At 45.3% G+C, this 24,039-nt stretch overlaps 1 protein-coding gene and 1 long non-coding RNA gene across 6 annotated transcripts in view; one reads left to right on the forward strand and one right to left on the reverse strand.

Annotated features, from left to right (window-relative positions):
• Window positions 1-782: 782 nt before the first annotated feature.
• Window positions 783-10,382, reverse strand: LOC116783399. The gene is made up of 4 exons (XR_004355672.1): window positions 10,178-10,382; window positions 9,886-10,034; window positions 5,161-5,237; window positions 783-882 (listed from the first exon to the last, which is right to left on the reverse strand). It is a non-coding gene; the product is annotated as an uncharacterized LOC116783399 (long non-coding RNA).
• A 163-nt stretch (window positions 10,383-10,545) lies between these two features.
• Window positions 10,546-24,039, forward strand: part of SIAH3 (siah E3 ubiquitin protein ligase family member 3) — a 53,702-nt gene continuing 40,208 nt past the window's right edge. Inside the window, exons 1-4 of one of the 5 annotated variants that reach the window (XM_032679543.1) lie at window positions 10,546-10,599; window positions 11,163-11,327; window positions 17,463-17,561; window positions 18,730-18,846. In XM_032679543.1, the coding sequence (XP_032535434.1) occupies window positions 11,319-11,327; window positions 17,463-17,561; window positions 18,730-18,846 (225 nt within the window). In that variant the 5' untranslated portion in view covers window positions 10,546-10,599; window positions 11,163-11,318. Of the gene's footprint in view, window positions 10,600-11,162; window positions 11,328-17,462; window positions 17,562-18,479; window positions 18,847-24,039 lie in introns of those variants that run through there. The other 4 variants (XM_032679546.1, XM_032679544.1, XM_032679545.1 and 1 more) reach the window with 4 other exon arrangements.

The raw sequence follows: 24,039 nt of genomic DNA on the forward strand, positions 1-24,039 counted from the left end.
CACAAACCAGAGATGTTGTTTTTCTACCCCTCATTTCATGCTGACCTTTTAATGTAGTAACCAAAGCTAATCTTATGTGTACAACAACATATTGGCTAGATGGTTTTGTTACAAATAATTAATATCGCTCTCGGCAGACATTTACTCATTTATTATTTCCAGTTGCTTCATGGTTATTAAACTGCCACATTTCAAGTGCGGACAAGTGTCCATGATGATATACAGAGGTCTGTTAAGTGGAAAACTTAGAGGTGCCTTTCTATTACTCAGATCCCCAAAGAACACTACTGTGGTCATGCTGTCTTCAAATATATATTTGACCTATGCTTGGTATGCACTTTTAAAGGTTGTAATAAGTATGCGTTTTCTCTGCTTATTAAGCAAAACTCTAGACATTAGGAGAACATCAGAGGAGGTTCCACTGGTCTCCCAGCTAACATAGTAAATTGCTCATGCTGGATGTGCCTGCCTGCCTCAGCTCCGCTCCACTCCTCCATGCTGCTGTTTTTCCATACATGCATTCATAGAAATCCATTTACATGGAAATACAGCTCACTAGTTAAGCCTTTGCATTGTAAATCCAGCTTTATTATCGGCAGTGCTCCCTGCTGTACCTCAAGGTCCAGTGCTCCCTGCTGTACCTCAAGGTCCAGTAAGCCACTCCTCTGGATTGTGGGACCCATTCCCTGTCCTGTGTTTTCTAGGCTCTTGCTTTCCATTGTACCTTCTTCCATGAGCAATGCCAGGTCCCTCCTGCTGCAGTGGAGGCCAGTTGAGCTGCTGCTGTAAGTGCAGGAACCTCTCAGATGCAATACCACACTCTTGTCCATGTGTTGTCCTTGGTAAAATCACCTGACAAATGCTATTCTTGCAGGATCCTCTCTGTACAGAAAGAGTTAGATCTCGAGGGAGTGTGAGCTTCAGTGTGGAGGTCTAAGTGACGATGTCAGAGTGCAAAACCTCATCCCCCCCCACCTCACCACCACATCTGTGGTCCTGATCACTGTCAGCTGGGTCTGAACAGTGACAGTGCTTGAGAAGAACATGAAGGAAAGCTGAAAAGGAAAAGCAGGGGGAAAGAGTACAAATAAATATCTGAAAAAAGAAGCATAAGAGCGAGAAGAGTACAGAATGGATATGTTAAATCTCTATTCATCAGGTAGTTAAAAATCTCATTGCTCTCTACAACTACACGAAGGGAGGTCGTAGCCAGATGGGCATTGGTCTCTTCTCGCAGGCAACAAGCAGTAGGACAAGAGGGCACGATCTTAAACTCTGACAGGGGAAGTTTAGGTTGGGTATTAGGAAGAAATTTTTTACGGAGAGAGTAATCAGGTATTGGAATGGGCTGCCCAGGGAGGTGGTGGATTCACCGTCCCTGGAGGTTTTTAAGATGAGACTGGATGGGGCACTTCGTGCCATGGTCTAGTAACCATGGCAGTATTGGGTCAAGGGTTGGACCTGATGATCTTGGAGGTCTTTTCCAACCCAGTTGATTCTATGATTCTATGATTCTATCTCCGCACTACATAGTAAAAAATCGTTTGCTTTCCAGGACACACTCAGCTCCCCACAAAATCATGTTGGATTCAGGGATTTGTCTTTCACAATATTCTTTCCAAGCAAAAAAATATTGTGACTTTTTACTGATAAAAATCTGAACACCAAAAGCAATCAGGAATCCAGCTAAGGATAATCTTCAACTCCAGTAGTCCTGTTTGTCCAGGACAGGTCTCCCCCTTCCTCTTTCTGCTGTCAGATCCTGATATTTCATTTTATCACGGTTGCTCAGGAGACTCTTTTGTTCCCAACCACAGCCCATCCATTGGCCCCACCCCCTTTCCCATCTCCTGTTTAGGTATGTTCCTACCACTGCTGTGACCTTCAGAGCTGAGATATGGATCACCCTTGCAGGATTGTTCTCTCTGACACTGAGCACGACGGTGGGCAATAATATGAGGAATTATCAGGCATTTACATTCTGAAGTTAACAATGAGGAGTGTGAGCTTTCTGAACATCTGTTTCCCTGGTTTTCAAGGTGGCCTTCAATTTACTCCTGGTTCTCATCCACATGGCTATTGCCATTAACTGTAAGTCAGCAGTGCCCTGCATCCTCAGGGATGAGTTGTGGAATAAATTCCCTCCAAATCATGGTACATCTTAGTTTTGGGGGGTCGTTTGTAACAGCCATGAGGTTACAAAACCGTTGGAGGCCACCTTTGAGAGTGACGAGAGAAACACAGGGAGAGCTGTGCTGTCCTCGAGCCTGAAGCAGGACTCAGGGCTCCACAAATAGAAAATTGTTCTGCAAGAGACTGTGGTCTCTTCACCACATTACCATTCTCCTGTCTCCTCTACCAGCCTGCTAAGTCCCAGACTGGCAACTGTCAACCAGGGAAAAACAAAGACCTGACCCAAAGGTGAGAGAGGAGCCAGAAATTCCAGAAATGTTCAATTTGCAGGGGAATATATAGTAAGAGAAAAAACCCAGGATTGAGTGTGTATGGCAAAAGAAGTAAGGAGGGATGAATGAAGGGAAATGCTGGGTAACAACCGCTGTTTGGAGATGAACTCGATGGACATAGGGGCAGAATGCTTTTCCCCAGTAAAACACAGTCAAGTGCGAAGCTACCAAAAAGCTGTCATCTCCTGATCCAGGGAGTGAAGCGGGCAAAGGGGGTGCCCTGGCATGTGTCAGGGTGTCAGAGCAAAACATAGAATGGATCCTTTAGGGAAGAAAATGCCTGAGTGGATTATAAAGGCAAATATAAAAACAAATCTTCCTGGTGCCTCTGCCTTTGATTCTCAAAGGCCTGTAAGAGGGCATGTTTTTTAGCTATTACACCCCTTCCTGCTTTAGTGGCACTGGAAGTAGAATTCCCCTCCCAGAGTCCCCCACTTCATTGCCTTTAATAACCTTGTGAAGAGTAAATGAAGCGTTTTAAGTGTTGTGTCAAGTTGACTGGTGGTGGGGGTGGGAAACGGGGGCTTTGGGGATTTGGTCAAGGTTTTGAGAAGCCTTTAAGAAGGGGCCTGGGATGGGAATAAGGCATCCCAAGGCTCAGCCCTAGGGTTGTGGTCCTGCTTCTGCAGCAGTTTCACCTGAGAGCTGCCTCCCACGATCAGTGCCTGCTCCTCATCCTTTTCCAAATCCTCCCTAGTGCCTCTGTGACTTCTGCATGCAGGTCTGGAGCTGAGATAGTACAAGGGTGCAGGATGGAGGGAGGGGTTGTCTGAGCCTCACACCTGCTGCCCACTCACAGGCAGAGCTAGAGGTGGGTTTTAGCATTTGCTCTTGGCAAAAAAGTTCCCCCGTATCAAAATCTAAGCACAAAAAAAGATGGGGGGGCTCTAAGAGTCTGATGCCAAGAGCGACTTTCATTATGTATCATGCTGCTTTCAGTCATCCAAATGCTGTAATGCCAGTGCCCACCCTAAATTATGGATCTCCGACAGCTGGATTCAATGTGGAGGTGTGGGAAGCCTCTGTGGTTTACAAAATACCAGGGACAGACAGGAAAATCAACATGTCACACAGTGTCTGCTGGCAGTCTGACAGATTTAACTGGTTCCATGCTTTTTAGTGTTTGTGTTGAATTTGCTTGGCTTTTAAAAAATATACTTTCAGGCTTGCAGCCATTTTCAGACCAAACATCCCATACCACTCCTGTACTCATGCTCTTCTGAGATTCTTTTTGACTGGCACAGGTTGTCTGATGACGATTTGGTTCCAAAATGGTTCATCCAAGGTTATAATAGAGTTGTTTGATTGTGTTTTTGGTTGGTTTTTTTTTTTTTCTGTTTCCCTTTTAAGCAAGGTATCCAAGAAACCCCAATTTGTACCCAGGAATGCTGACTGCATTAAGTGGTTAAGTTCATCGAGTTCCCAGTGACATTTTCTGTCTGTGAGTTTCAGATAAAGACCAGGAACTAAAGTAGCTTAGTGGATTAAAGGAATTGCCTTCTCCACCTAGACACCTCAGCTGGAATCTGATTTTGGTCCTCAAGTGTGATTCCTCATTTGCTCTGGGGGAGGAAGGTGGGGACAGATCACTTAAATCACCCTGGTGGTGAAAAGCTCCCATCTGGCAGCCTACGGGTGCCTGTCATCGGTTCCCTGCAAGTTGTTCCCCTGCCACATTCTCTCCCCATATGGGATTTCCCCCCTGCTAAAAATTTAGCCCCCTTTGGCATGGAGTAACTATCCCTTGCAGCAAATGTGGAGGAGCTTTTCCTACTATCGACTGTACTGTGACAAATTCTGCTGAATTCTTATTCATGGAAAGTGGTGTTCAGACAGAGAAGGTGGTAAATGGTTAACCTTTCCATCAGACCGGGGAGAGGCTCTGGCTGTGAAAGCACCAGTAATTTGCCTTCCATTAAGATACTGCAGCTTCTCATCTATTTGAAGGCTGCTAGAAATTGTTTTCTAAACAATAAGACTTTCTTTGTAAAAAATAGCATAGGTAATGGAAAGATTAAAACAGGGGTTGAGACACCACCAATCTATATATTCAATCAATGCCAAATGTTTTATGCAGTCATACTCTGCTTCCTGTTACGTTACCAGGACTGTACCAGAAAGCTCAGGAGAATTTCCAGGAATTGCTGCTATTTTAGGTTTCTTTCTGTATTATTATTTTTAGTTCAGCTTTGAGGTCCAAAAGGGAAAAATTGAAAATTGTCCAAGTGACCGAGAGATTGGTGGAAAATCTTGTAGAGAACCCATGACTTTTTGTTTGCAGTCCTAGGGCCACTTCCACAGGAGAAACACACCTCTCAGGGCTGTTCCTTTTACTCTCCACTGTGACTGTAATAAAAGTGAACTTCCTTAAGGGATCTGTTTGTTTCTGTGTGCAGCTGAGGCCCATCACTCCAAGACAAGCCAGAGCACCTAAGGAAAATGTGTCCTTAAGGGTCATCTCTTAATTACTGTCTTCTCCAAGGTGGAACATCAGAATTTTGTCTTATGACAGCACACTGCAATTTTCACAAGGAGAAAATTTCTCTCAGACAGTCAGATTTTGATTAGGAAGAACAAAACTAGCCAAGCTGAACCTGAACAGTCAATGTCCCAGTTATGTAGACTTCCTTTTTCCCCTGTAATATATAGGAAAACAGTCTATGAGAGCAGTAGGGAAGAGGAATCCATTTCTTACCTCTGCAAACAGAAGCTGATCCCACACTGCTGGTTGAGGCACATGTGAAACAGTGTTTCACAGGAATGATGCATCTGCTTGGTAGAGGAGAGACAGAAATACCACTTAATGCCAGATTAATCCAACACGATTTAATAATAAGGTACAAAGGCACATAGTTGTCATTTACCATCAGTTTTAAAATGCTTTGTGTTAACCACATTTACTCCATTGGATGTAAGCTGTCCATTTAAACCCTCTTGAAATGCTAACATTTACTACAGATCCTGGTTTTACTACCCCTCTCTTCTGGGCTTTTCCTGCCCCAACTTCTGACAAAAATGTGATTCAAATAGAAAAATGGCTCACAGGCTGCTACAATGGGTGTCCGTTTCTCTTCTCTCACAATATTTTCTGTAAGAGTCTAGAAGAAGACTGACCTTGACATAGGGCATCTTACTTGTGCTACAGGGTGCAACCTCTACTCCCTCTTGTGACGGTGCAGGAGGAAGCCTGCTCTGCAGCCCTAACCAAGGGAGAATTTTTCCTTGCCAGTGAATTGCACAAATAGGATGGGAAATTTTTTCCCCAAGGAATTAGGCACCTTTGTTGTCTGTGCTGATGTTTTTTCAAGTTTCTCCATGGCAAACCCATAGTTTACAAAATGAAAACATCTGGGAATTTCTTGGCAATGAAAACTTTTCAGATCATGGAAAATCATTGAAACAGTCATGTTCTTGATAATGTTTATTGAGTGGAAAAGCTTGTTTTTACCTGTAAACATCAGGGCAATTTTCTTCTCAGTCTAGCAGATCTAGTCACACCTGAGCCTTATCTCCTTTCTTACACTGTTTAATTTCTGTTTATTTTGCCTCTTTTTTCCCAACTGTGCCTCTCCCTCTTCCATCGACAGAGATGGTGCTGTGGTTGAAGGGTCAGCACATGGTTAAAGGTGAGTGTGTGGTCAAAAGGTCAGCGTTACCTGGCTCAGCTCCTGCAGAAGGCTCATTGTTTAAATATCCTGGTAACCAGTGGGATTTTATGGTGCTCTGGTGTCAGGAGGAAACCAACTAATGGATTACCCATTTACTTTTGACTCTAGGAAGTAGAAGGCTGGAGCTGGAAAGGGGAGCAGTGCACTGAAGTCTGGGAAACTTCCAGGCACTGCCCAAACTTCTTGTGCAGGCAGTGATGGGTTGCTCTGCTCCTGTGTCCATCTGCAGAGAGATGCTCTCATACTCACTGCTGATCCACCCCACTGCCCCGTCCCCTGTGCTGTCACATAAAGATCCCAGGGATTCCCAGCTGAAATATCATAGTTCAATGGCAGTATTCCTAGGATATGTGTGTCTTCTTTATTCATATCTTGTTAGTTAGAAGGCACTAGCTAAAGAAATTGCTATTTGCCCCAGTCAGCCACTGAATGCAGTTTATTTAACTTACAAAATGCAAATATCCTGGTGGTCAGAGGGTTAAGAGGAAGCATCGACTAAGTACTTGTAAATTGATGTAGTGCCCTGAGGGTACCTCTGCTGGTAATAAAGTGCATCTCATGAACAGATCTGACTCTGTGCTACAGCCCAGCAAAGCGAAGTGGAGTGGATCTGTCCCAGATTAACTGTAAATGAGACTGACACTCAACACAAATCGACGTCCATCAGGACTATGATCACATTAATTACAAGGCCTTGGAAAACGATCAAGGAGGGGTTTCTCTTCTCCAGGGGAAATTAATTGAAGGGATCTGCCAACAGTGGAAAAATCATATGTACAAGAAGAAAAAGCCATTTAAATTCTTTTATTTGCTCACCTTTCTCATGATGGAAACCAGTAATATTAGCAATAGCTGCTAAGTGTAAATTAATCCGGGTTCTGTGTTCTTCCTCCACCACTCTCCTTGCCCTGGCCTTTGAGATGGAAAAGTCCATCTCATCCATGGATGTGTCCACATCCAGACAAGCCACAGGTGGCAAGGAATCACCACTCTAAGACTGGCAGTGGGAGATAAATGGGGCTGTGAGAATGAAAAGTGCATGGACTGGGAAAGGCTGGGCTTCCCAGGGAGCTTGAGGACACCCATGTGTGGTATGAGCATCCTTACAGCTGAGATTAGGGTGCCATGAGTGCTTCCCATCCCTGCCTCGCCCTAGAGCACACAGACGCCCTCTGTGCCCAATCTTGCTGTAGGAACATGCCCATGCTGCCCCCAAACTGACACCTCTGCTCTCTTGCCAAATGGCTCCAATTCCATACAGGCTCAGCCAGGGACCAAAGGGCCAAGAGACACAGAGTGGCCAAGCCTCCTTCACTGATGTTTCGGAGGAACCAAAACGTGCTTATTTTCTTTGCTAGAGGGAAATGGATTTAGCAACCAAGATGTCAGGTCCTCCTTTATTACTTTGTACCAGTTGTGCTTGTGCATTGGAGCATCTCACCTTCAGCAGGCACAGTAGAAATGCAGATGAGGTGGCGATGCCTAGGCAGCATACTGGATCAGGGGCTGAATGAAACTGGGATTAAAAAAAAAAAAAAAAAATCCTGATCTGAACTTTGTGACTGCAGTCTGTCACAGCCTCCTTTCTTTTGATGGGCCATGGGCCAGGGTGGGTGGTAGGTGTTCTCTGAGGCAGGATGACTTCTCTTGAGCTTTAAATCAAAGCCACCATGCCAACAGGCAGAGGGGTGAAGATGCTGCTTCATGCTTTATCCTCCAGCTCTGCTACTTTGCATTTCAGATGTAGGGGCATGGTTTATAATCTAATTCCAAAAAACAAAAGCTTGACATCTATTTTTTATGCTCTGTTAAGCAACTGTTTGGATTTTTATGATTCAACTAGTATTTGTGGGGCTTTTTTGTTGTGCACAAACATCCAATAGTAACATTAAATAAAAAGTGGAGTCTCTTTATTGATTTGCTTTTAGTTAAAAACAAACATGTCATATATAATTGAGATGTACACTGCTTGTAGATAGTAGAGAGCACATTTATAAAGCTACAGAAGGAAATAACGAAAGTGAAAAATATATCACAGCCACCTTTCCAAATCATTCAAATAGGGTTGTTTACACCCATAAAAGGTTGATAGTCCTTCTGGCAAACTTAATACAATCATTTGGTTTGTACTTTAAATGCCTGGAATATTTTAACCCTGGAGAAAAATGAATCTCAGTGGGATTGCTGAGAAATTAAGAAAAGTGTGTCCGATGAGCTTGCTTCATACAGAGAGGTGAAATAACACCAGGAGAGTGAGCTGATCATTTGATATCTTTACATTAAAAAAACACAAGGCAAACCCTGAGGCATGCCATTGTTATGCTGTGTGACAGGGATTGCTTTCAAACAAGTCGTGTTTTCAACATTAGCTGCATCATGGTTTTATAAATTGCCATTTAAAACGTAAACCAGTGTGCATTCGGGAAGGAAGCCTCCTGAGACCCCCTGAGCCGGAGCGCGGTGGCCTCAAGGCCGCGGGTCAGGGCTCATCTGCTCAGTGGGGCTTTCCTTGATTGAGGGCGACAGCTCGGTGGGTAGGAGGCAGTGGTGGAAGGGCTTGGGGAGGAGTGGGCTGCTATCCACTAGCTAATTGCTGGCAAGAGATATGCAGGAGTTGTTTGTTTTCTGATAATAGGTCAAGACGTAGTCAGAATGGTCTTGATAGCTTGCTTTTGGGTTTCATGATGAGCTATCTGGATGCTCGGTTTTACTGAAGGCTCAGATATTTGGTAAAAAATGTCAAAAAACAGTTGAAACACTGAACCCCCAAAGACAGGAAATAAGGCTTTGAATTACTGCCTGACTGATGTGCCATGATGAGCAATGCGTGCAGTTTTAGTCCCAGTGCTATTACACACAAATCACACTGGGAATGCTCCCTCAGCTATTATTGCCAGCAGAGGGATGTTTTCACATCAAGATGTTTAACTCAAAGCATTCGCTTTGCTGGAAAAATCTTGGAGACCAGGCTCTGGGAGTTTTCCCTTCAGCGTAAAGCAGCAGAGCTGTATCCCAGGCTGGAAGCTTTCAGCTTTGGTCTTTGCTGGTTGCGCCAAGGTCAGGCTCTGCTCGCCTCTCAGGAGCTGGCTGTATCACAGCCAGAAACGTGTGGTGTCAGCTGGGATTTGCACTGACAATATTGCTCTCAGTTTCAATGTGCATCCTCCGGCATGAAAAGCATTCCAGGAAGGAGGTGGCTGTATCCCCAGAGATGATAACTGATCTCATTTGAAAAACATTGGTTATTCTCTGAAAAACAGAGCCAAAATTAAGATATCATGCAATTAGGACTGTTGTCCCTTCAAATGATTATTTTCCACTGAAAGATGTTGTTATTATTGGTGGAGAGGTGGCTGCAGGAGCAGTCCATTTGGCAATTGTTGTCAGACCAGGAGAAAGAATCACCTGTTTATTTGCTATATAAATCAAATTAATTTAGTTAAATTTACAATCACAGGAAGAAAAGCAATAAGGTCTGTCCTGTGGCTGTGCCCCAAAACAGGCAACACTCAGTATTGAAACTGCTCTCCTCAGGGGAACCAAGAATGTGATGTGGCTGCAAATATTCATTTGGTTGTTGTCATTTCCTGTGCTATGTATTATAAATTTACTTCAAGCACTGTAGAAAACCTATACTGGTGAGAAACCATCTGCCCAGAGGGACTTGGTGGGGTGACATGCCCACTAGCATGAAGGGAAGTTTTGCTGTCTTGCTCCAAGAGTGAATTAAGGGTTTATAACTCTAGACATACCTCCTTCTACTACACAAGGCAGGTCGATATTTATAGGAACATCTTCTGACCCCCTAAATCTCGCCTTCTGCCCCCCTCCACTGCTCTACCAGCATCCTCTGCCCTGTCCATGCTTCCAGCTGAAGCTCTGCACAGCATTATTCTTCCACCTGTGATGCAAAGAGAAGGTAAAAAGAGGTCATACTTGGACAACACTCCCCAGTATTTCTTGCCTTGGTATTTGCCGTGGTAGCCAAGGCAAGATGGGCTGTGATGTGGATTCTGGACACCACAGCCTGTCTCTCTGGCTCACAAGACACTAGTCCAGATGAAAAGAAATAGTCACTGCAGAATGTAGCCCAGAGGGAGCTGGGTGGCTTTCACCACGCTGGACAGAGGGCAATGGCAGGCATTGGTCTGCTTCGTCTCTGCTGACATCAGCATAATTACAAGAGCATATTGAGCTGAAGGACAGCCCAAAAATTCATTTCAGGGAGGACTGAAACAGAGAAGAGCCACCTCTGTTTTTCCCTCCTGAGATTATCTTTCGAGGTAAAATAAATAGTCTAAGTAAAATGCTGCCATCAGATACCTGTCTATAAATGCCACTGATGTCATGGGAGCACCATGTGGGAACATGGGAAGAGGATCTGGTCCTCCAGGCCCTTCTTGCTGAGCAACCTTTTTCGTGTGCACTTTCTGGGCAGATGGGTCCCTGCACCATTGCTGACCAAGGTGGGCTCAACCTTAGCTATCTGTGGGCTGAAAAAATGCTGCTGGCTGCCAGGATGCCTTTGGTACATGTGCAGATGGGAAAGGACACATTCTAAGCTGTTACTGGGTGCAGCTCATGTGGGATGGGTGCCACTGGTGATACACTGGGACACAGTAATCTTCTTAACAGCACTTGGCACTGAACACTGCCTCTCATTCCACATCAGTCTGAATCTCCGTGCCATTAGCTAATTGAACTTTGCAGAAATGCCTCAGAAACACTGGCATTGGCAGGCACATTTTTCAAATTATTAAATACAGATTTGGAAAGACTACATGTCCTACTTGGCCTGTGGTCATCAGTGGGATCTGCAAGCCTTTAGATGGCAGAAGCTTGTGAGACCTTCAGATAGTGATGGTGGACCCCAGTTTCACCAGGGACCAGGACTGCACAGAAAAATATTGCTGTAATCTGTCCCAGGGACTCTCATGAAAAGGGATTGGAAATTTAGAAAAGGGGTCTGAAATAAAAACACTTGTTCAACCATTCCCAGCCTGAATAATTTATCGTTCTTGTGACCCAGAAGAGGAGAGACTTCATTCTGTCTTGCTGGGTCATTTGGATACAGCCCTCCACCTCTGCTTTGTCCAGACCCTCTTTCTTGGTGGGGAAGTGAGGAACAGCAGTACCTGGTTCATCAGGGCTCCTTTGCACTCCCAAAAGTTTCTCACCCTTTGACATGAGCACAGCAAGTCTGTCTCATTCCTGCTACCTGTCTGTCCTTCGCACACACTGTCCCCTTGCGTGTGTCTCTGTGTTTATTTTAAAGCAGTTGGATTGAAAAAAAAAGCCCACTGGGACTGTGGCAGCTCCTAGGGAGGCCCCCAGCCTCCTGATTATAAACCAACGTGTGTAACTTAGAGCACACTAAGGAGATAAAAGGGCGTCAACTGTACTGCCACTTCCCTTGGCTGAGCATTCCCTCTGGGAGCAAAGAGAGGGGCCAGAGACAGCCTCTCAGGCAGGCTTCCCAGCAAATTAAAAGCTCCCCATCCCTTAAAACCTACTCAGAATTAGAGGCTGCCTCTGAACAAGCCACTGCCTGTGCTTTCAGCAGGAAAAGGAGCCTCCTCCATCCATTTCTTCTGGCTGCTGGTGGTTTTTCTCTCCCACGCAAGGCAACTGAGGCAGATACGGTCCATCCACCCAGGTGATATGGCCTGGGGAATCAGGAAGTTCTGGTGGACACTGTTAGGCTGGCAATTGAAAGCAATAGGTCCTTATAGTAATTTAGGCACCAGACAACCACTATGAATAGGAAATGATGGCAGTTATTTTATCTAGTAACAGCATGAAAATGTAAAGTGTCTTTATTGAGCTGCTGGCTTGCTAGTGAGAACTAAAGGAGATGCTCTCTTGGGTATAACATTTGCAGAGAAGTGGCATGAGATACTGCCATAAACTCTCCCATTAATAAGCAAGCAGAGGAAGGCAGCGCATACCTAATGCAGCCATGTGAAGGGACAAAATTAAGAAGGTGGAGGCAGAAACCTTTTTCTCTTGGCAGCAGATGTACCCCAAGGAGAAACGAAGAATTCCCCTCCTGACCCAGCAAGTAGAAAACTCATGTACTGCTAATATCAATGTAGGAAGGATGGCTTTGAAAGGAATAAAAGAAAAACACTTCTTTCCACATTAGTGTCCTTCAATACCAGAGGGAAATGTAAGTTTCTACCAAAGGGAGATTAACAGGAAAACCTAGCTCAGCAGCTGTGCAGTGATGATGCTTTGCAGGTGGCCAGAGGGTGTAGAAATGACTTTTACTCTGTGACAGATGGGGGAGACATGGCCCAAGTGTGTGAACAGCAGCAGCATGCATCCCCAGTTATACCAGTCATGGTGCTGGATGTGCAGTGTTGCAAAGTAGCTCTGGGGGCGATGACCACACACGGTTGAAAGCGAGCTGTCCAGAGGGAGGAGGAAGGCAGCACTCAGGAAATGCTGGGAAGAACCTCTGAATTGCAAAATTGGTTCGAGTTCAGCAAATTCTATTTTCCCCATAGTTTCATAAGACTGTCTGTGGCATTTGTCACTGATATCTTAATTGGCATGTTATTTAACTGCTTCACAGATTGCTTTTGATAGTTCTTGTCCAATGAAAGCTGTCCTTTGGAGAAAACAAAAACTGTTGAGACATTTAAGATCAGTTTCTGCTGATGTGTACGATTCCAGTGCATGTGTACAATTCCAGAACAGCTATGGCTTATATTGCTGCATGCAGTCAAAATAGATTTCTGAAAACCTATGCGGCAAAATAACTCACCACAGATAAAGTATTTTGGTAAAGCCAACAACTTTTGGCAGTACTTTGCTTTTGAAAAAAAAGCTGATTTTTAAAAAACAGGAAAAAAGATCTGCTGATGTTCACACCTCTCATCATCATCATAGACACTAAAAAAGATGAGAAAAGGGAGTACTTCCATGCATCTTCCAGGGAGATCTGCAGTTCTCTTCCCTGTCCACAGGCAGCTCTGGCTCCCTTGTGGCTGCACTGAGTGGTGTCAAATCTGCCCTGCAAGTGAAGTGGAAGTGTGGGAATGGAGACCCAAAGGAGCAGACACGTCACACCTGTAACTAGAGCACCATGGCACTGTGAGCCAAATGGGTCTTTTTGCTTCTGTACTCATTGGAGGTGAGAAGCGGACAAGGCTTGACAAGAGTGGAGGAGGAGGTAGAGAACACGCATGGAGAAGCTGCAAGAGTGACCTGATCTTGGGCAAGACAGGTGCTTTGCAAAGAAACCCTATCTGTCTCTTGGGTTTCCTGATGGAGGTTTTAGGCAAAACTATGTCTTCACATGGAGAAAGTCTGTGATGACAGAGGCTGCCCCAGTTCAGTGAGGGAAAGCACAATGACTTTATGAAGGCAGATGCTCATGCAGGAAAATAATTCAGACTGGAAAAAAAGATTTAAAAATGCTAGTGGTGAAGATAAATAATCTTTGGAAGAACTTAGAACTTAGCAGGAGGTACCACTGGTCTCCTTCAAAGGAACCTTCAAAGCCAGGCTTTTTGGAAAGGATGGGCTCCAGTCAAAGCACATAGCAGTCAGTATGAAGTTACATGTACTTTACAGGGGGCAGCCTGGAGGGCTGCAAATCTTCTGCCAGTTTTGAAAGTTGCTTCTTTTTCCAAAAGCTTCTGCTTCTCTAGAGATGTGCCCTCTAACGTCACAAGATGACAGTTGTAAGTGCTTAGGGAATACCAGCAGAATGGACAGCAGATGGTGGTCCCTGCCCATGAGCCAATTCAAAATGGCATCTCCTGTAATCACTGCTGGGGACAGGGGGCTGGGCTGGAGGGATCATTGCGCTGAACTAGTGAGATTTTTCTTATGTTCCTGCTTAAAAGACAACAGAGGAAAATGATAACTAACAGTGCAAACATCTCTCCTCAAAACCTGCTGTGAGACCTGGGAGAGCACAGGAATCTTTGCACATTGTTTGCATTCAAAGGATGCAGAAAACTGCCTGATGCCCCAGTCAGGTCAAAGGAAATGCACCCTTAGTGTACTCTATTCCCCCCACTATAAAGGACTATAAAAGGAGCTGGGCTGATGCTCTCAGATGTAGACACGCAAGGGAGCAGTGCCTAATTGGCATGGATCCTGCTCCTCCAGTCCCTGGCCAGACAGAAAATGAACCTTAGCTAGATGGAGGCAGTGACACATTTAAACACCCAGTCAGCATCCCTAGAAGGCAAGGATGAAAACGTAAGAGGGGTCCTTCCCTGCACCAAGGTGCCCATGTAGGCTGTCCCTGCTAGAGGGCAGCGGCTGGTTAGATTGGTCTGGCTCCTTTCCCAAGGAAATATAAACAGTGGAACCAGAGTACATCCCACACCAGCCAGCCTTGCCAGAAGTCCTACCAGCAGTCAGAAACATGGACACACAAGCAGGCTGGTTAGCTGCCTGAATGGACACTTGTGATACCCTGAGCAGCATCTGCCTCTCCTGTTCTTGGGATAATGACTAGTGCTGATGTTGTCCAAGGCAGGTTACATTTCTCCTATGGTTGTTGGTTATGGAGAGCACCCTAGTATCGACTGCATGGGAATCATCCCATGGGTGTCAGCAAAATATACAGATAGGACGAAAAGGAGCTTGGGTTTGCTATGTCTGCAATGTCTTGCAGAGCAGGAAGGGAGAGAGAGCATCATGTAGGATGGTCACCCCTACAAGTGCCCAGTCAGAAAGATTAAAAAAACTGATTGAAACTCAAAATCTCATGCTGGATTTGGACCGAGCAATGCATCTTTCAGGCATTGCATCATCCTGCCAAGTCACACAGTGCTTAGACACTTGAGGGTTTCCACAAGCATTTCCTGAAAAACTGGAAAACTGAAAAACTGTAAAGCTATTGCCGCTGCAGTCAGTTTTTATGTCTAGCTGATCCTATTACCATGCAAACCTGATGCAGTCGCAGCAGCAGCTGAGCTGTTAGAGCACTGTAATCCCATGTGTATTATGGTGATGCCACTTGAGCTGCTAATTTGGCAAAATCTGGATCCTAATGGAGATTTAGCCTATGGACTTCCGCCACTTCACACTTGTCTGTTACAGAATAAACCATCTTGGAAATAATGGCTGCAGTCACCGGAAATTTGTAACCAGCAGTTTAATGGGATTCACCACGTGCCCCTTGCACATGAACTTATTCCTCCTCTCTCTGGCTGCCCCCATACATCTCAATAATGCCATCAAGGACGCGCTCCAAGGTTTGAGGCCAGGTAGGATAGCAGACCTTGCATCCCCAAGCCTGGATGATCATGGCCAGTCTTCGCGAACGAAGATTTGGGAAAGGTCTCTACCCACATTTGTTACAAGCGCGCTGGTGATACAGGGCTTTGCAAATGTGGGTAAGGCTTTTGAGCCTGCGCAATGGATTTTTTAGGTGAGACACAGTGTGCACTGAACTGAGCCCGCCCTTTAATCCTAAGGTTCATCTACCAGGGCCGAGTGAGCTGGGACGGTGGCAGTGAGGTCCTCAGGACGTAGGTTTGTTTAGAGTGACCTTCTCTTAGATGGATGGCCTTACAGGGCTGAACGAGCTCCATCTGCCTGGGTTTAGAGTTGTCCTTCTCTTCTATGTGTTCCGGGGCTCCCCTCTCAACTCCCACGATGGCACTGTCCGCACAGGCAAAGCTCCCATTCTCTCACTCCTTTCCGCGCCCAGGGCTGGGTCTCAGCACCCAAGGCCGGGCCGCGCTGCTGCGAAAGCACGCGTTCCAGGGGCGGCCCGGATGAACCTGGATGAGACCACCATATACTCCAGTTAATGGAGTTATGCTGGTCATAAGCCTCTGTGTGCAAAAGGAGAAGAAAGAACTGGATCCACACATGCATGCGAGACCATACTGCTGAGCTTTTGTTTGCAAGTGAAGCTGTGTGCACAGCCAGCTGCTGTGGCTGAGTGGGTGTTGGGTCCCTTGTCAAGCAGGTGCTAAATCCTGTGTTGAAATGCCGTAAGCAGGTGCGGTGTGTAGGCCTCTGGACAAAATATGGCAGTAAAACAATTTCAAAAAGTGCTCCCATGAACGTGAACTCATGCGCTGAACAGGAGTTACCTTCAGATGTACTGAACACCCATTTTCATCCTTTTTCATAAATATTGGCGTTGGAGAGTTGTTCCTTGGAAGGTCACATATAGCAAGCAAGATGGGCACAGATGTACACAGGGATTTGGGCATTGCAAAGGTACCTCACCATCCCTGAAGGTAGTCTTTGCTTTGAAGAACAACAACCCTTTTTGTATACTAGCCCAGAGGCATGGATGTATATTTAGATGCACCTGTGGGATCAGGGACACCTCTCCTGCCAACCCCCAGAAGGTAGCTGGGTCTCAAGGGGGCTGGATTGTGGAACTGCCAGAGCCATGAGACTATTTGGACAGCAGGGATAAGGGGTTCAATCTCTGCTGCCCATGGATATGGGGGTGCCCCCCAAGTCTAATCATTCAGTTGAGTCAATCAGTCAAACAGAATTAATCTCCAGGAATTCAGGTGGCAATAACCAGAGTAAATAGTGAGGACGTTTTGCTCATTTAAGGCAGAATACTTGCGCTGGTAACTTGCAGACTGAAATTTCCTAGTATAAAGTATTTGTGCAGCTACCAACTACAAATCAGGAAGAAACAAATAATAAATAGCTGGATGCTCACAGTTACTTTGGGAATGGAAAAAAAATACATTTAAGCAAATCAATTCACTCACTTGTCCTCAAGTCTGTCTGAAAATATTCTCAAAGTGTCACTCAGCACTGCAATAATTATCTCCAGTTCTCATTTACAACCAAATGTTAAGAACTGAGAGATACATACTCCTTCCATCCTTAATGTTTTTGGGGAGCTTGTGTAATCAGCTGTTCCAGCATTAACAATTTTCACTTATTTATCTACTCAGGCCTCTTTTTTTTTTTTTTTTTTTTTTTTTTAATGCACAGGCTCTCTGCAGTCTGGCAGAACCAGAATTGCAGTATTGATTTAGGAAGAAGCAGCTGTGACAATACAGTCCCAGGCTAATTCCTGCGCTTTACAGGGGCTCCTCTGTCCGCAGCAGCAGTGTCACCCCCAGCATGGGACTCACATTTAAAAAGAAAAAAAAAAATTAAAGAAAAGCTACTTTTCTCTGTTCTGCTTTGAAGGGAAAAAGGATTACCAAGGCTAAATAAGCCATCTGAGTACTTAGCTAGCAAGCCTAAATAGCACCCTGATAGGAAGTTCTGGCAGAGAGCTAATTAAATTAACTCTCTTTGATTTATTAACAAGCAGAGCAACATATCACACAGGATTGTCCCATGAAATGAATGTGCTTTCTGATTCCCTCAGCTGCAGTCACCTCCTGGAAAACCCAGTTACAGGGACTCAAGTTTAATGAGACTCAATGGCTCGAGAGGGATCTCTGCCCACCAACAGAGATATGCACTGGTAATAATATGTAAAAGCATGTTTATTTTTGTTACACTTCCCTAATTCCTTTTTAATGCCTTGGACTATCTAATGGCTAATTTGTAATTTCCTGCTCACCGATATGCAGATGAATGACAAGCAAAAGCCTTCCGCATGTTTAATTATTCTGTTGATTTAGAAGTCACTTTTCCCTCAGTGCAAGTTTGTCTCCGTGTGCTCTCATGCATCACGTATTTCATTATTTTTAGAAGCATGCTCTGTGCCTTTTTATGCTCTCATAGTTCCAGCATCCAGTAATTACCATGTTTTGTGTCCAACAGACCTGATCAGACCTGATTTACACCAGCAAGTGTAAATCAGGGAAACATCACTGACTCTAAATGTAGTTATTCCAAGTTGCACCAGAGCAGAGATGTGACTTCTCCTATTTTTAGTGATGGGGGAAATGTTATTTGTGTGCTGAGACCCCTGTGAAGTAGCAGAATATAAAATTTAGAAAACTTCAGAGTGGTGAAAATCCAAATTGAAGCCTGTGAATGCACAGACGCGAATCTATTTATGTAGCAAGCTCTACTTCTGCTTAACCGCTGCAAGGAACTGTGACTCTCTTTGCATATTTGATTTCTCTCCCTCAGTAAAACATAGTCTGCTTAACCTATTTTTGCTACTTTCTAACAGTTTCACTGATGGGGTTCTTCCTTATGCCTTACATGTAGCTTTGGTATCCAACTGCTCCTTTGTTAAATTAAGGCAATTAATAAATGGAGATGTTAAGCAATCAATTTTGCCTGCATATCTCCACAGCCTTACGTATGACTGGCTGTAATCACAAGATAAATGCAATGTGCTGATGTATGGTAATGTTCAATAATACATTCTCCGCCAGGCTCAATTCATCAGGGAGTTTCTGGAGGGGAGGCATTTGTTATTGGCTGTCTCCGGACCTCAAGGATAACATTTCTGTCCTTTCCATTGGCCGCCCCGCTGCTGCAAGCCTCTTCCCGTCTTATTTTGATGATGAATATGAAGGCATGCTAAGCTGTGCTGGAGAGTAGCTCTCTCCAACTGCACTCCCTCCCCGGGCTCAAGGACTCAGGGGCTCCCTGACTGTTTCCCCTGCCCACTGCCAGCAGCAGCAGCAGCAGCAGCAGCAACGCCAAAAGTTGTGATGCTTTTCTTCACCCAGTGCTTTGGGGCTGTGTTAGATCTTATTCACCTGCGGTTTCAGCACTACAAGGCAAAGAGGGTTTTCTCAGCTGCCGGGCAACTTGTCTGCGTCGTCAACCCAACACATAGCCTCAAGGTGAGTTAAAAATATATTTTTTCTTCTAACATCTCCTTGTCTCCCCCACCACCAGCACCCGTGTTTCTCCATAGGGAATGAAATTATGCTCTGGCAGCAAGAGGAGAGTGTTGTTAACACATTGCAGCCCTGGCAGAGAGGATGTTTGCATTGTCTGAATGCATGATTCCCTTTGGAGCAAAGGAGAAGCAACCCACTGCTCTGAGTGATCGTGGGAAGTCGCTGCTCCCTCTCACCAAAGTTTTCTCATCCCTTTCACCCACATAATGAGCAGACATGTTGCAAGCATGTAGTAAAAAATTATTGGAAAAGTTACTTGTATTATTTAACGTCCCTTTTTGGTGAAAGGATGCTGGGTGGTCTCCCAGGATGGCACCTAAGCACAGATGGATGCTACCAGGCAGTGGGGAACAGGAAGAGGGGAGGTGGCAGCAGAGGCATTTCCACTGCTGTTGTTTGCTCTTTCAGCGGAAAAAGGCTGTTTCTGTCTCCTGAGGGGAGTCTGAAGGTGTTCCTCTGGCGCTGAAAGCGTCCTTTAGCTGTTTGCAAGGTGAATCTATTTTAGGTGGAAGAATACATTTGCTTTAATGCAAAACTATTTATAGCCCCCATAAAACATTTCTCTTACTCAGACAGCTCTGGATTTCCACTGACAAAGTGTCAACAGCTCCATCTATATCAGAGCCTTCATGTTTGTAGTAGAGAAGGAGCAGCAGGGGGAGAAAGCAATCAGGAAGCTTTAATTACTTTATCACTGTAGTGAATGACCAACTTTAATGAAGTAGTTTCTGTTTTGTGGTCAGTCCTTGTGGTCCTGACCAGTGAGATATCTCTGCTATCCTGACACAAGCTCAGAAATTAATTTAATTCAGGACAACTTATTTTTGTCTCTGCTGCGGTCCCTGTGAGGTACTTGGAGGGGTTGCAAGGAGTATCTTTCCTGAGCTACGGGTCCATGGGAGGTCTATTGATGGGGTAAATCCCTTTTCAGAGCAGCATCGCTCCCCCAAAATGGCATGTTTCCCACAGTTATATTTCCAGTTTCAGGCTGCGCTCAGGCAGGAAGAGGTCATTTCTAGCAGAGTGCCAGCTCCAGGAGGATTTCCCCGCGAGGCTGTGCTCTAAGCACTGCCGGCTGGGGCAGGCACTCACAGGGGATGAACTGCTTGAGTGCAGGCACTCCTCTCCCAGCATTGCACTCCTTCATCAACACAAGCTGAGTTAAAACTGCACAGCCCTCTCATTATCTGAAAGAGTCTGATTGTCTGAATGGATAAAAGAAATAACTGCATTCCTAAGTGCATGGGGGGATTTTGTAAGTGAATGCTTCTGTGCTCAACTCCTTCTATGTGACTGTCTCCTGCTACTTTCATCTATAATTTTAATTATTAAAAAAAATTTTTGAGCAGAAAGAAAGGTTATTGAAGGTCACAACACAGTTTTAGTGCCAGTGGAACTGTCTGATGAGACACCATAAACACACTGAGGGGTGACTACTGCTCCACTGGTATCTAAGACTAGACCTGAGTTTACCATTTCAGGTCCTCCTGAGTTGCAGATTTCATATTGTAGGAGCTGCAGCATTTTATCTTTGAGTATACCAAAAAAAGTTGGTGACTGTTACTTTGTGTTAAACTCATGGGGCATTTCAGTTTACTAAAATCCACCATGGCCAAGCTCTTCACTGCTCAGACCCAGAGCCCAGTAGGGAGATGAATAATCCTGATACTGCCTTGGATTTGAATAATTTGAATGCAGACATTGGACACAAAACTCTTCTGGAAACAAACAAGACCCTCTAGGAAAAGGTCTGATGTGTTAGCGAAGCCCCAGAAAGAATTATCTTGACCTGGGCAGGAATTGCTCTCCTGATGAAGTTACATTAGGAACCCTACAGCTAGTGTTTCTTCACAGAAACCTGTTGAGACACCATATAGATAGACAAGCTGACAAGAAAGCTCTCTGCTCTGGAAAACCCGTCTCTCTGTAAAGTGAAACATGCTTTGAAAGTGCTCCCAAGTTACCCAGCTCACATCAAGCCACATAAATACAGTGGGCTTTAGCTTTGATCTACTCCCCAAGTGTTCAGTTTGGTTTCCCACGAGCTCTGTAAGGAATGAATCATCACTTTGTGGCAGGACCCAGAGGAGACGGGTGGACTGGACCCCTTTGTGCCCAGCGTGACAGTATCAGTTCCCACCCAAAGCAGCCTGTGGGCCAGCATCAGCTGGTTCCGAGTAAGCAAGGCACCTTGTCCAAAACCTGGTGTCAGACACAAGCCAGATGAGCCAGCTTCTCGGGGTGCCCACTTCTCCCCCAGGGATACACAGGGAGGCTGTGGTTGCTCTCAAATGATGCCTGAGGGACCATTAAACATGAAAGGGCCAAATGTATTTCTCTGTGCTGCTTTACAGTATTATGGCTGTATGTTTCATAGTCTGTTATTTCTACCTGGGTCATTTCAACTGTAACATTTTGTTGACAGCCCCCAAATCTATCTTAACAATTGACAAGTGGAGTGAAATCTGTATTAAGGTTTGCGGTCGATGAATACAAGCCTGCTAGTAAACAAGGGCTAGAAGCAATGTCATTTCTCTCCCTTCTCTTTAAGGCTTAAATGTTTGTGCTAACTCCAAAACTGTAAGCTCTTTGCAAAGGGATTATTTTATTCTGTATCTCCACAACACTGGTGCAAGGGGGCTCCTGGTTGATTGGTGCAAATGATAAATGACAGGCATCATACTCTGCTGTGATTATGCTCATTGACATCCTTCACGCCGGTCAGGTCTTCAATCAGTGCCAATGCACATAACTCCATTAAAGTCAAATTGCAGCAGGACCTCCATTCTTACTCCTTCCACTTCCAAGGGAGTGTTCAGGGATGATAGTGGGATCCAGCCTACTCTGGAGGATCCATGGTTGGTGGTCACATATGTATGTTACAGACTTGGCATCACATAAAGCATTCGGTGAGCAGCAGAGGGCAGGGTACCCTCCAGAGAAAGGTTGCACTAGCTTCTGCTGTCACAGACCCACAGCTGGACCAAGGGGACTCTCTTGTAAAGTTATGCCAGCAAGCTGTCATCATAATCACGGCCTGGACCCCTGACCATGACCAGAGCCCATCACTTACCTCTTCCTTTAGGAGAGGTCCAGAGGTTGGTAGAGAAACACACACTTAGAAAGAAACCCATGTATTTCTTCCCATTGAAAGGCTCATTAATTGGGAAGGCTGATGAGCGTTTCAGTGTTTTTTAAAGGGCAAGACGGTAGAAGTGTCAGCACAGACACCTCTATTGATCTGCTGCTGTTTTCCCTGTGCACAACAGCCTGACACAGGCTAAGACAATTCCTGACATAGGAAAGACTATTTTGCGAATGTCTCCCACTGTTTCGATGGTTTGTCAGGAGTATGAATGAAGGGGGGAGGTATTCCAGAGCCTCTTTGTCCTTCTTGCCGCTTTCTGCTCTTTGTCCTCCCATGAGGTTTCCCAGACATAGCAGCAGCATCTTACAGCACAATACTACACTGGGATCAAAATTCACTTGCCAAGCAGAGAAAACCACTTATTTACCGCACTTCCATAGGTCACCTTCGTCCGCAGTCATATTATATGCATTACCGTGTAACCTGTCTCTATTCAAGCGTGTGGTCAACCTGACATCTCCCCTTGGAGAGACACAGTCAGGCAATAGAGCTCCTCAGCCAAGTGGCTGCTCCCTCCAAGGCCATATTAATTGAAGGGACACCGTTTATGCCACTGGCTGCAGGTCCCAATGTGCAGGGAAATTTTTAAGGTGTTCCATGTGCATGGAAAAAATGAGCAGGGTTTGCTGATCCTGCAGAGATGAGGCTCAATGAATTCCTGCACACTTCCTCCTTTGTTAATAGCAATTCTCCTCAGCACTGCTAATTGCACCCTGCGAAGAAGCTGAAGGTGTGGGAGGTTGTCCTCACTCCTTAGCTGGCAACAGTCCCTGTCCCCAAAACCAGCCGCACGCAGCAGGGGACTGCAGTGCAATCACAACTCAGCCAGGTGCCGATGCTTGGCAAGATGCTGCATACAGCTGGGTAAAACAGATCTTCATTCAAGGAGTTACTGGCTTTTTACACACGACTTTAACTCTTCGAGGAGTGTGAAAAATGGTCTTATAAAGAGTAAAACTGTGTGTTTACAATGCTCTTGTAAAAAACACTGATCTCCACCTCTGTAGAACTTCAAAGAACTTGCTGAATTACAAAAGAAGCGTATTCAAATGAGGGCATAAATAGTTCAATCTTATATTTGAAAAGGATCATAACATGGTTTATTGGGCCAAGATGTCATTTAGCAATTTTTTAAATCAAAAAGCAAATCTACTCTGACTTAGGGAAGGGATTTGAATCATGTTACAACAGTTTGGCTCTGCATGCAGTGGCCAGCTAAATAGCTTTGTAATCCACTTTATCCCCAGTAGGATTAAAGTGCTATGATGCATTACACCCCCATGAGATTTACTTGTTTGGAGGGAGGAGGGTGACTTCGAAACCTGTTGCTAACAACCTCCAGATGTCCTCTGCCACCATCTCAGCCCAAACACCCTCAAATCTCCCCTGTAGGGCTATGATTTGGGGACTAAGTGGCATTTGGACCCAGTGTCCAGCAGGGTTGTGACAGTTGTGTCGAGAGGACCTGCAATACCCACTGCTGCCTGCAAACCTGGGCTCCTGGCAAGGTGCCTATGTCCCATCCTGGCTGTAGGACAGGCTGTGTAAGCACTGGGCACCTCAGACTTTTAAATCCTTTTGTAGGGATGCGAATAGCAGCAGGTAGTGCTTTGACAGCCCTCCTTCAGCCCTGCCTCTGTTTGAAGGGCTTTCAGCAGGCAAAACTGGAACTTGAGTTGGTCACGAGCACTCTAGAAGCCTCAGTCTGTCCCACAGATGTGAGCATAATGGTGCTCTGCAGAGGTGAGGCATAGCATGCTCTGGCAGCTCTCCTCAGGGACTCTCCATTCGCTGCTGCTACCTGGTCCCAGGAACTCCTCTCTCCGGTAAACCATTAACCTTAAGCCTGCAGATCCCTGCACCTGCACGAGCCATGGGACTACAACACAGGGCAGCATGGACGTTACTCCAAGCATGCTGCTTGGAGTTACTCCAAACAGGACAGCTCTGAGCTTCAGTGTGGTGTCACAGAATATCAACTACAA

Source organism: Chiroxiphia lanceolata, chromosome 2 (genome assembly GCF_009829145.1).
Source record: "Chiroxiphia lanceolata isolate bChiLan1 chromosome 2, bChiLan1.pri, whole genome shotgun sequence".
Taxonomy (NCBI): Eukaryota; Metazoa; Chordata; class Aves; order Passeriformes; family Pipridae; genus Chiroxiphia; species Chiroxiphia lanceolata.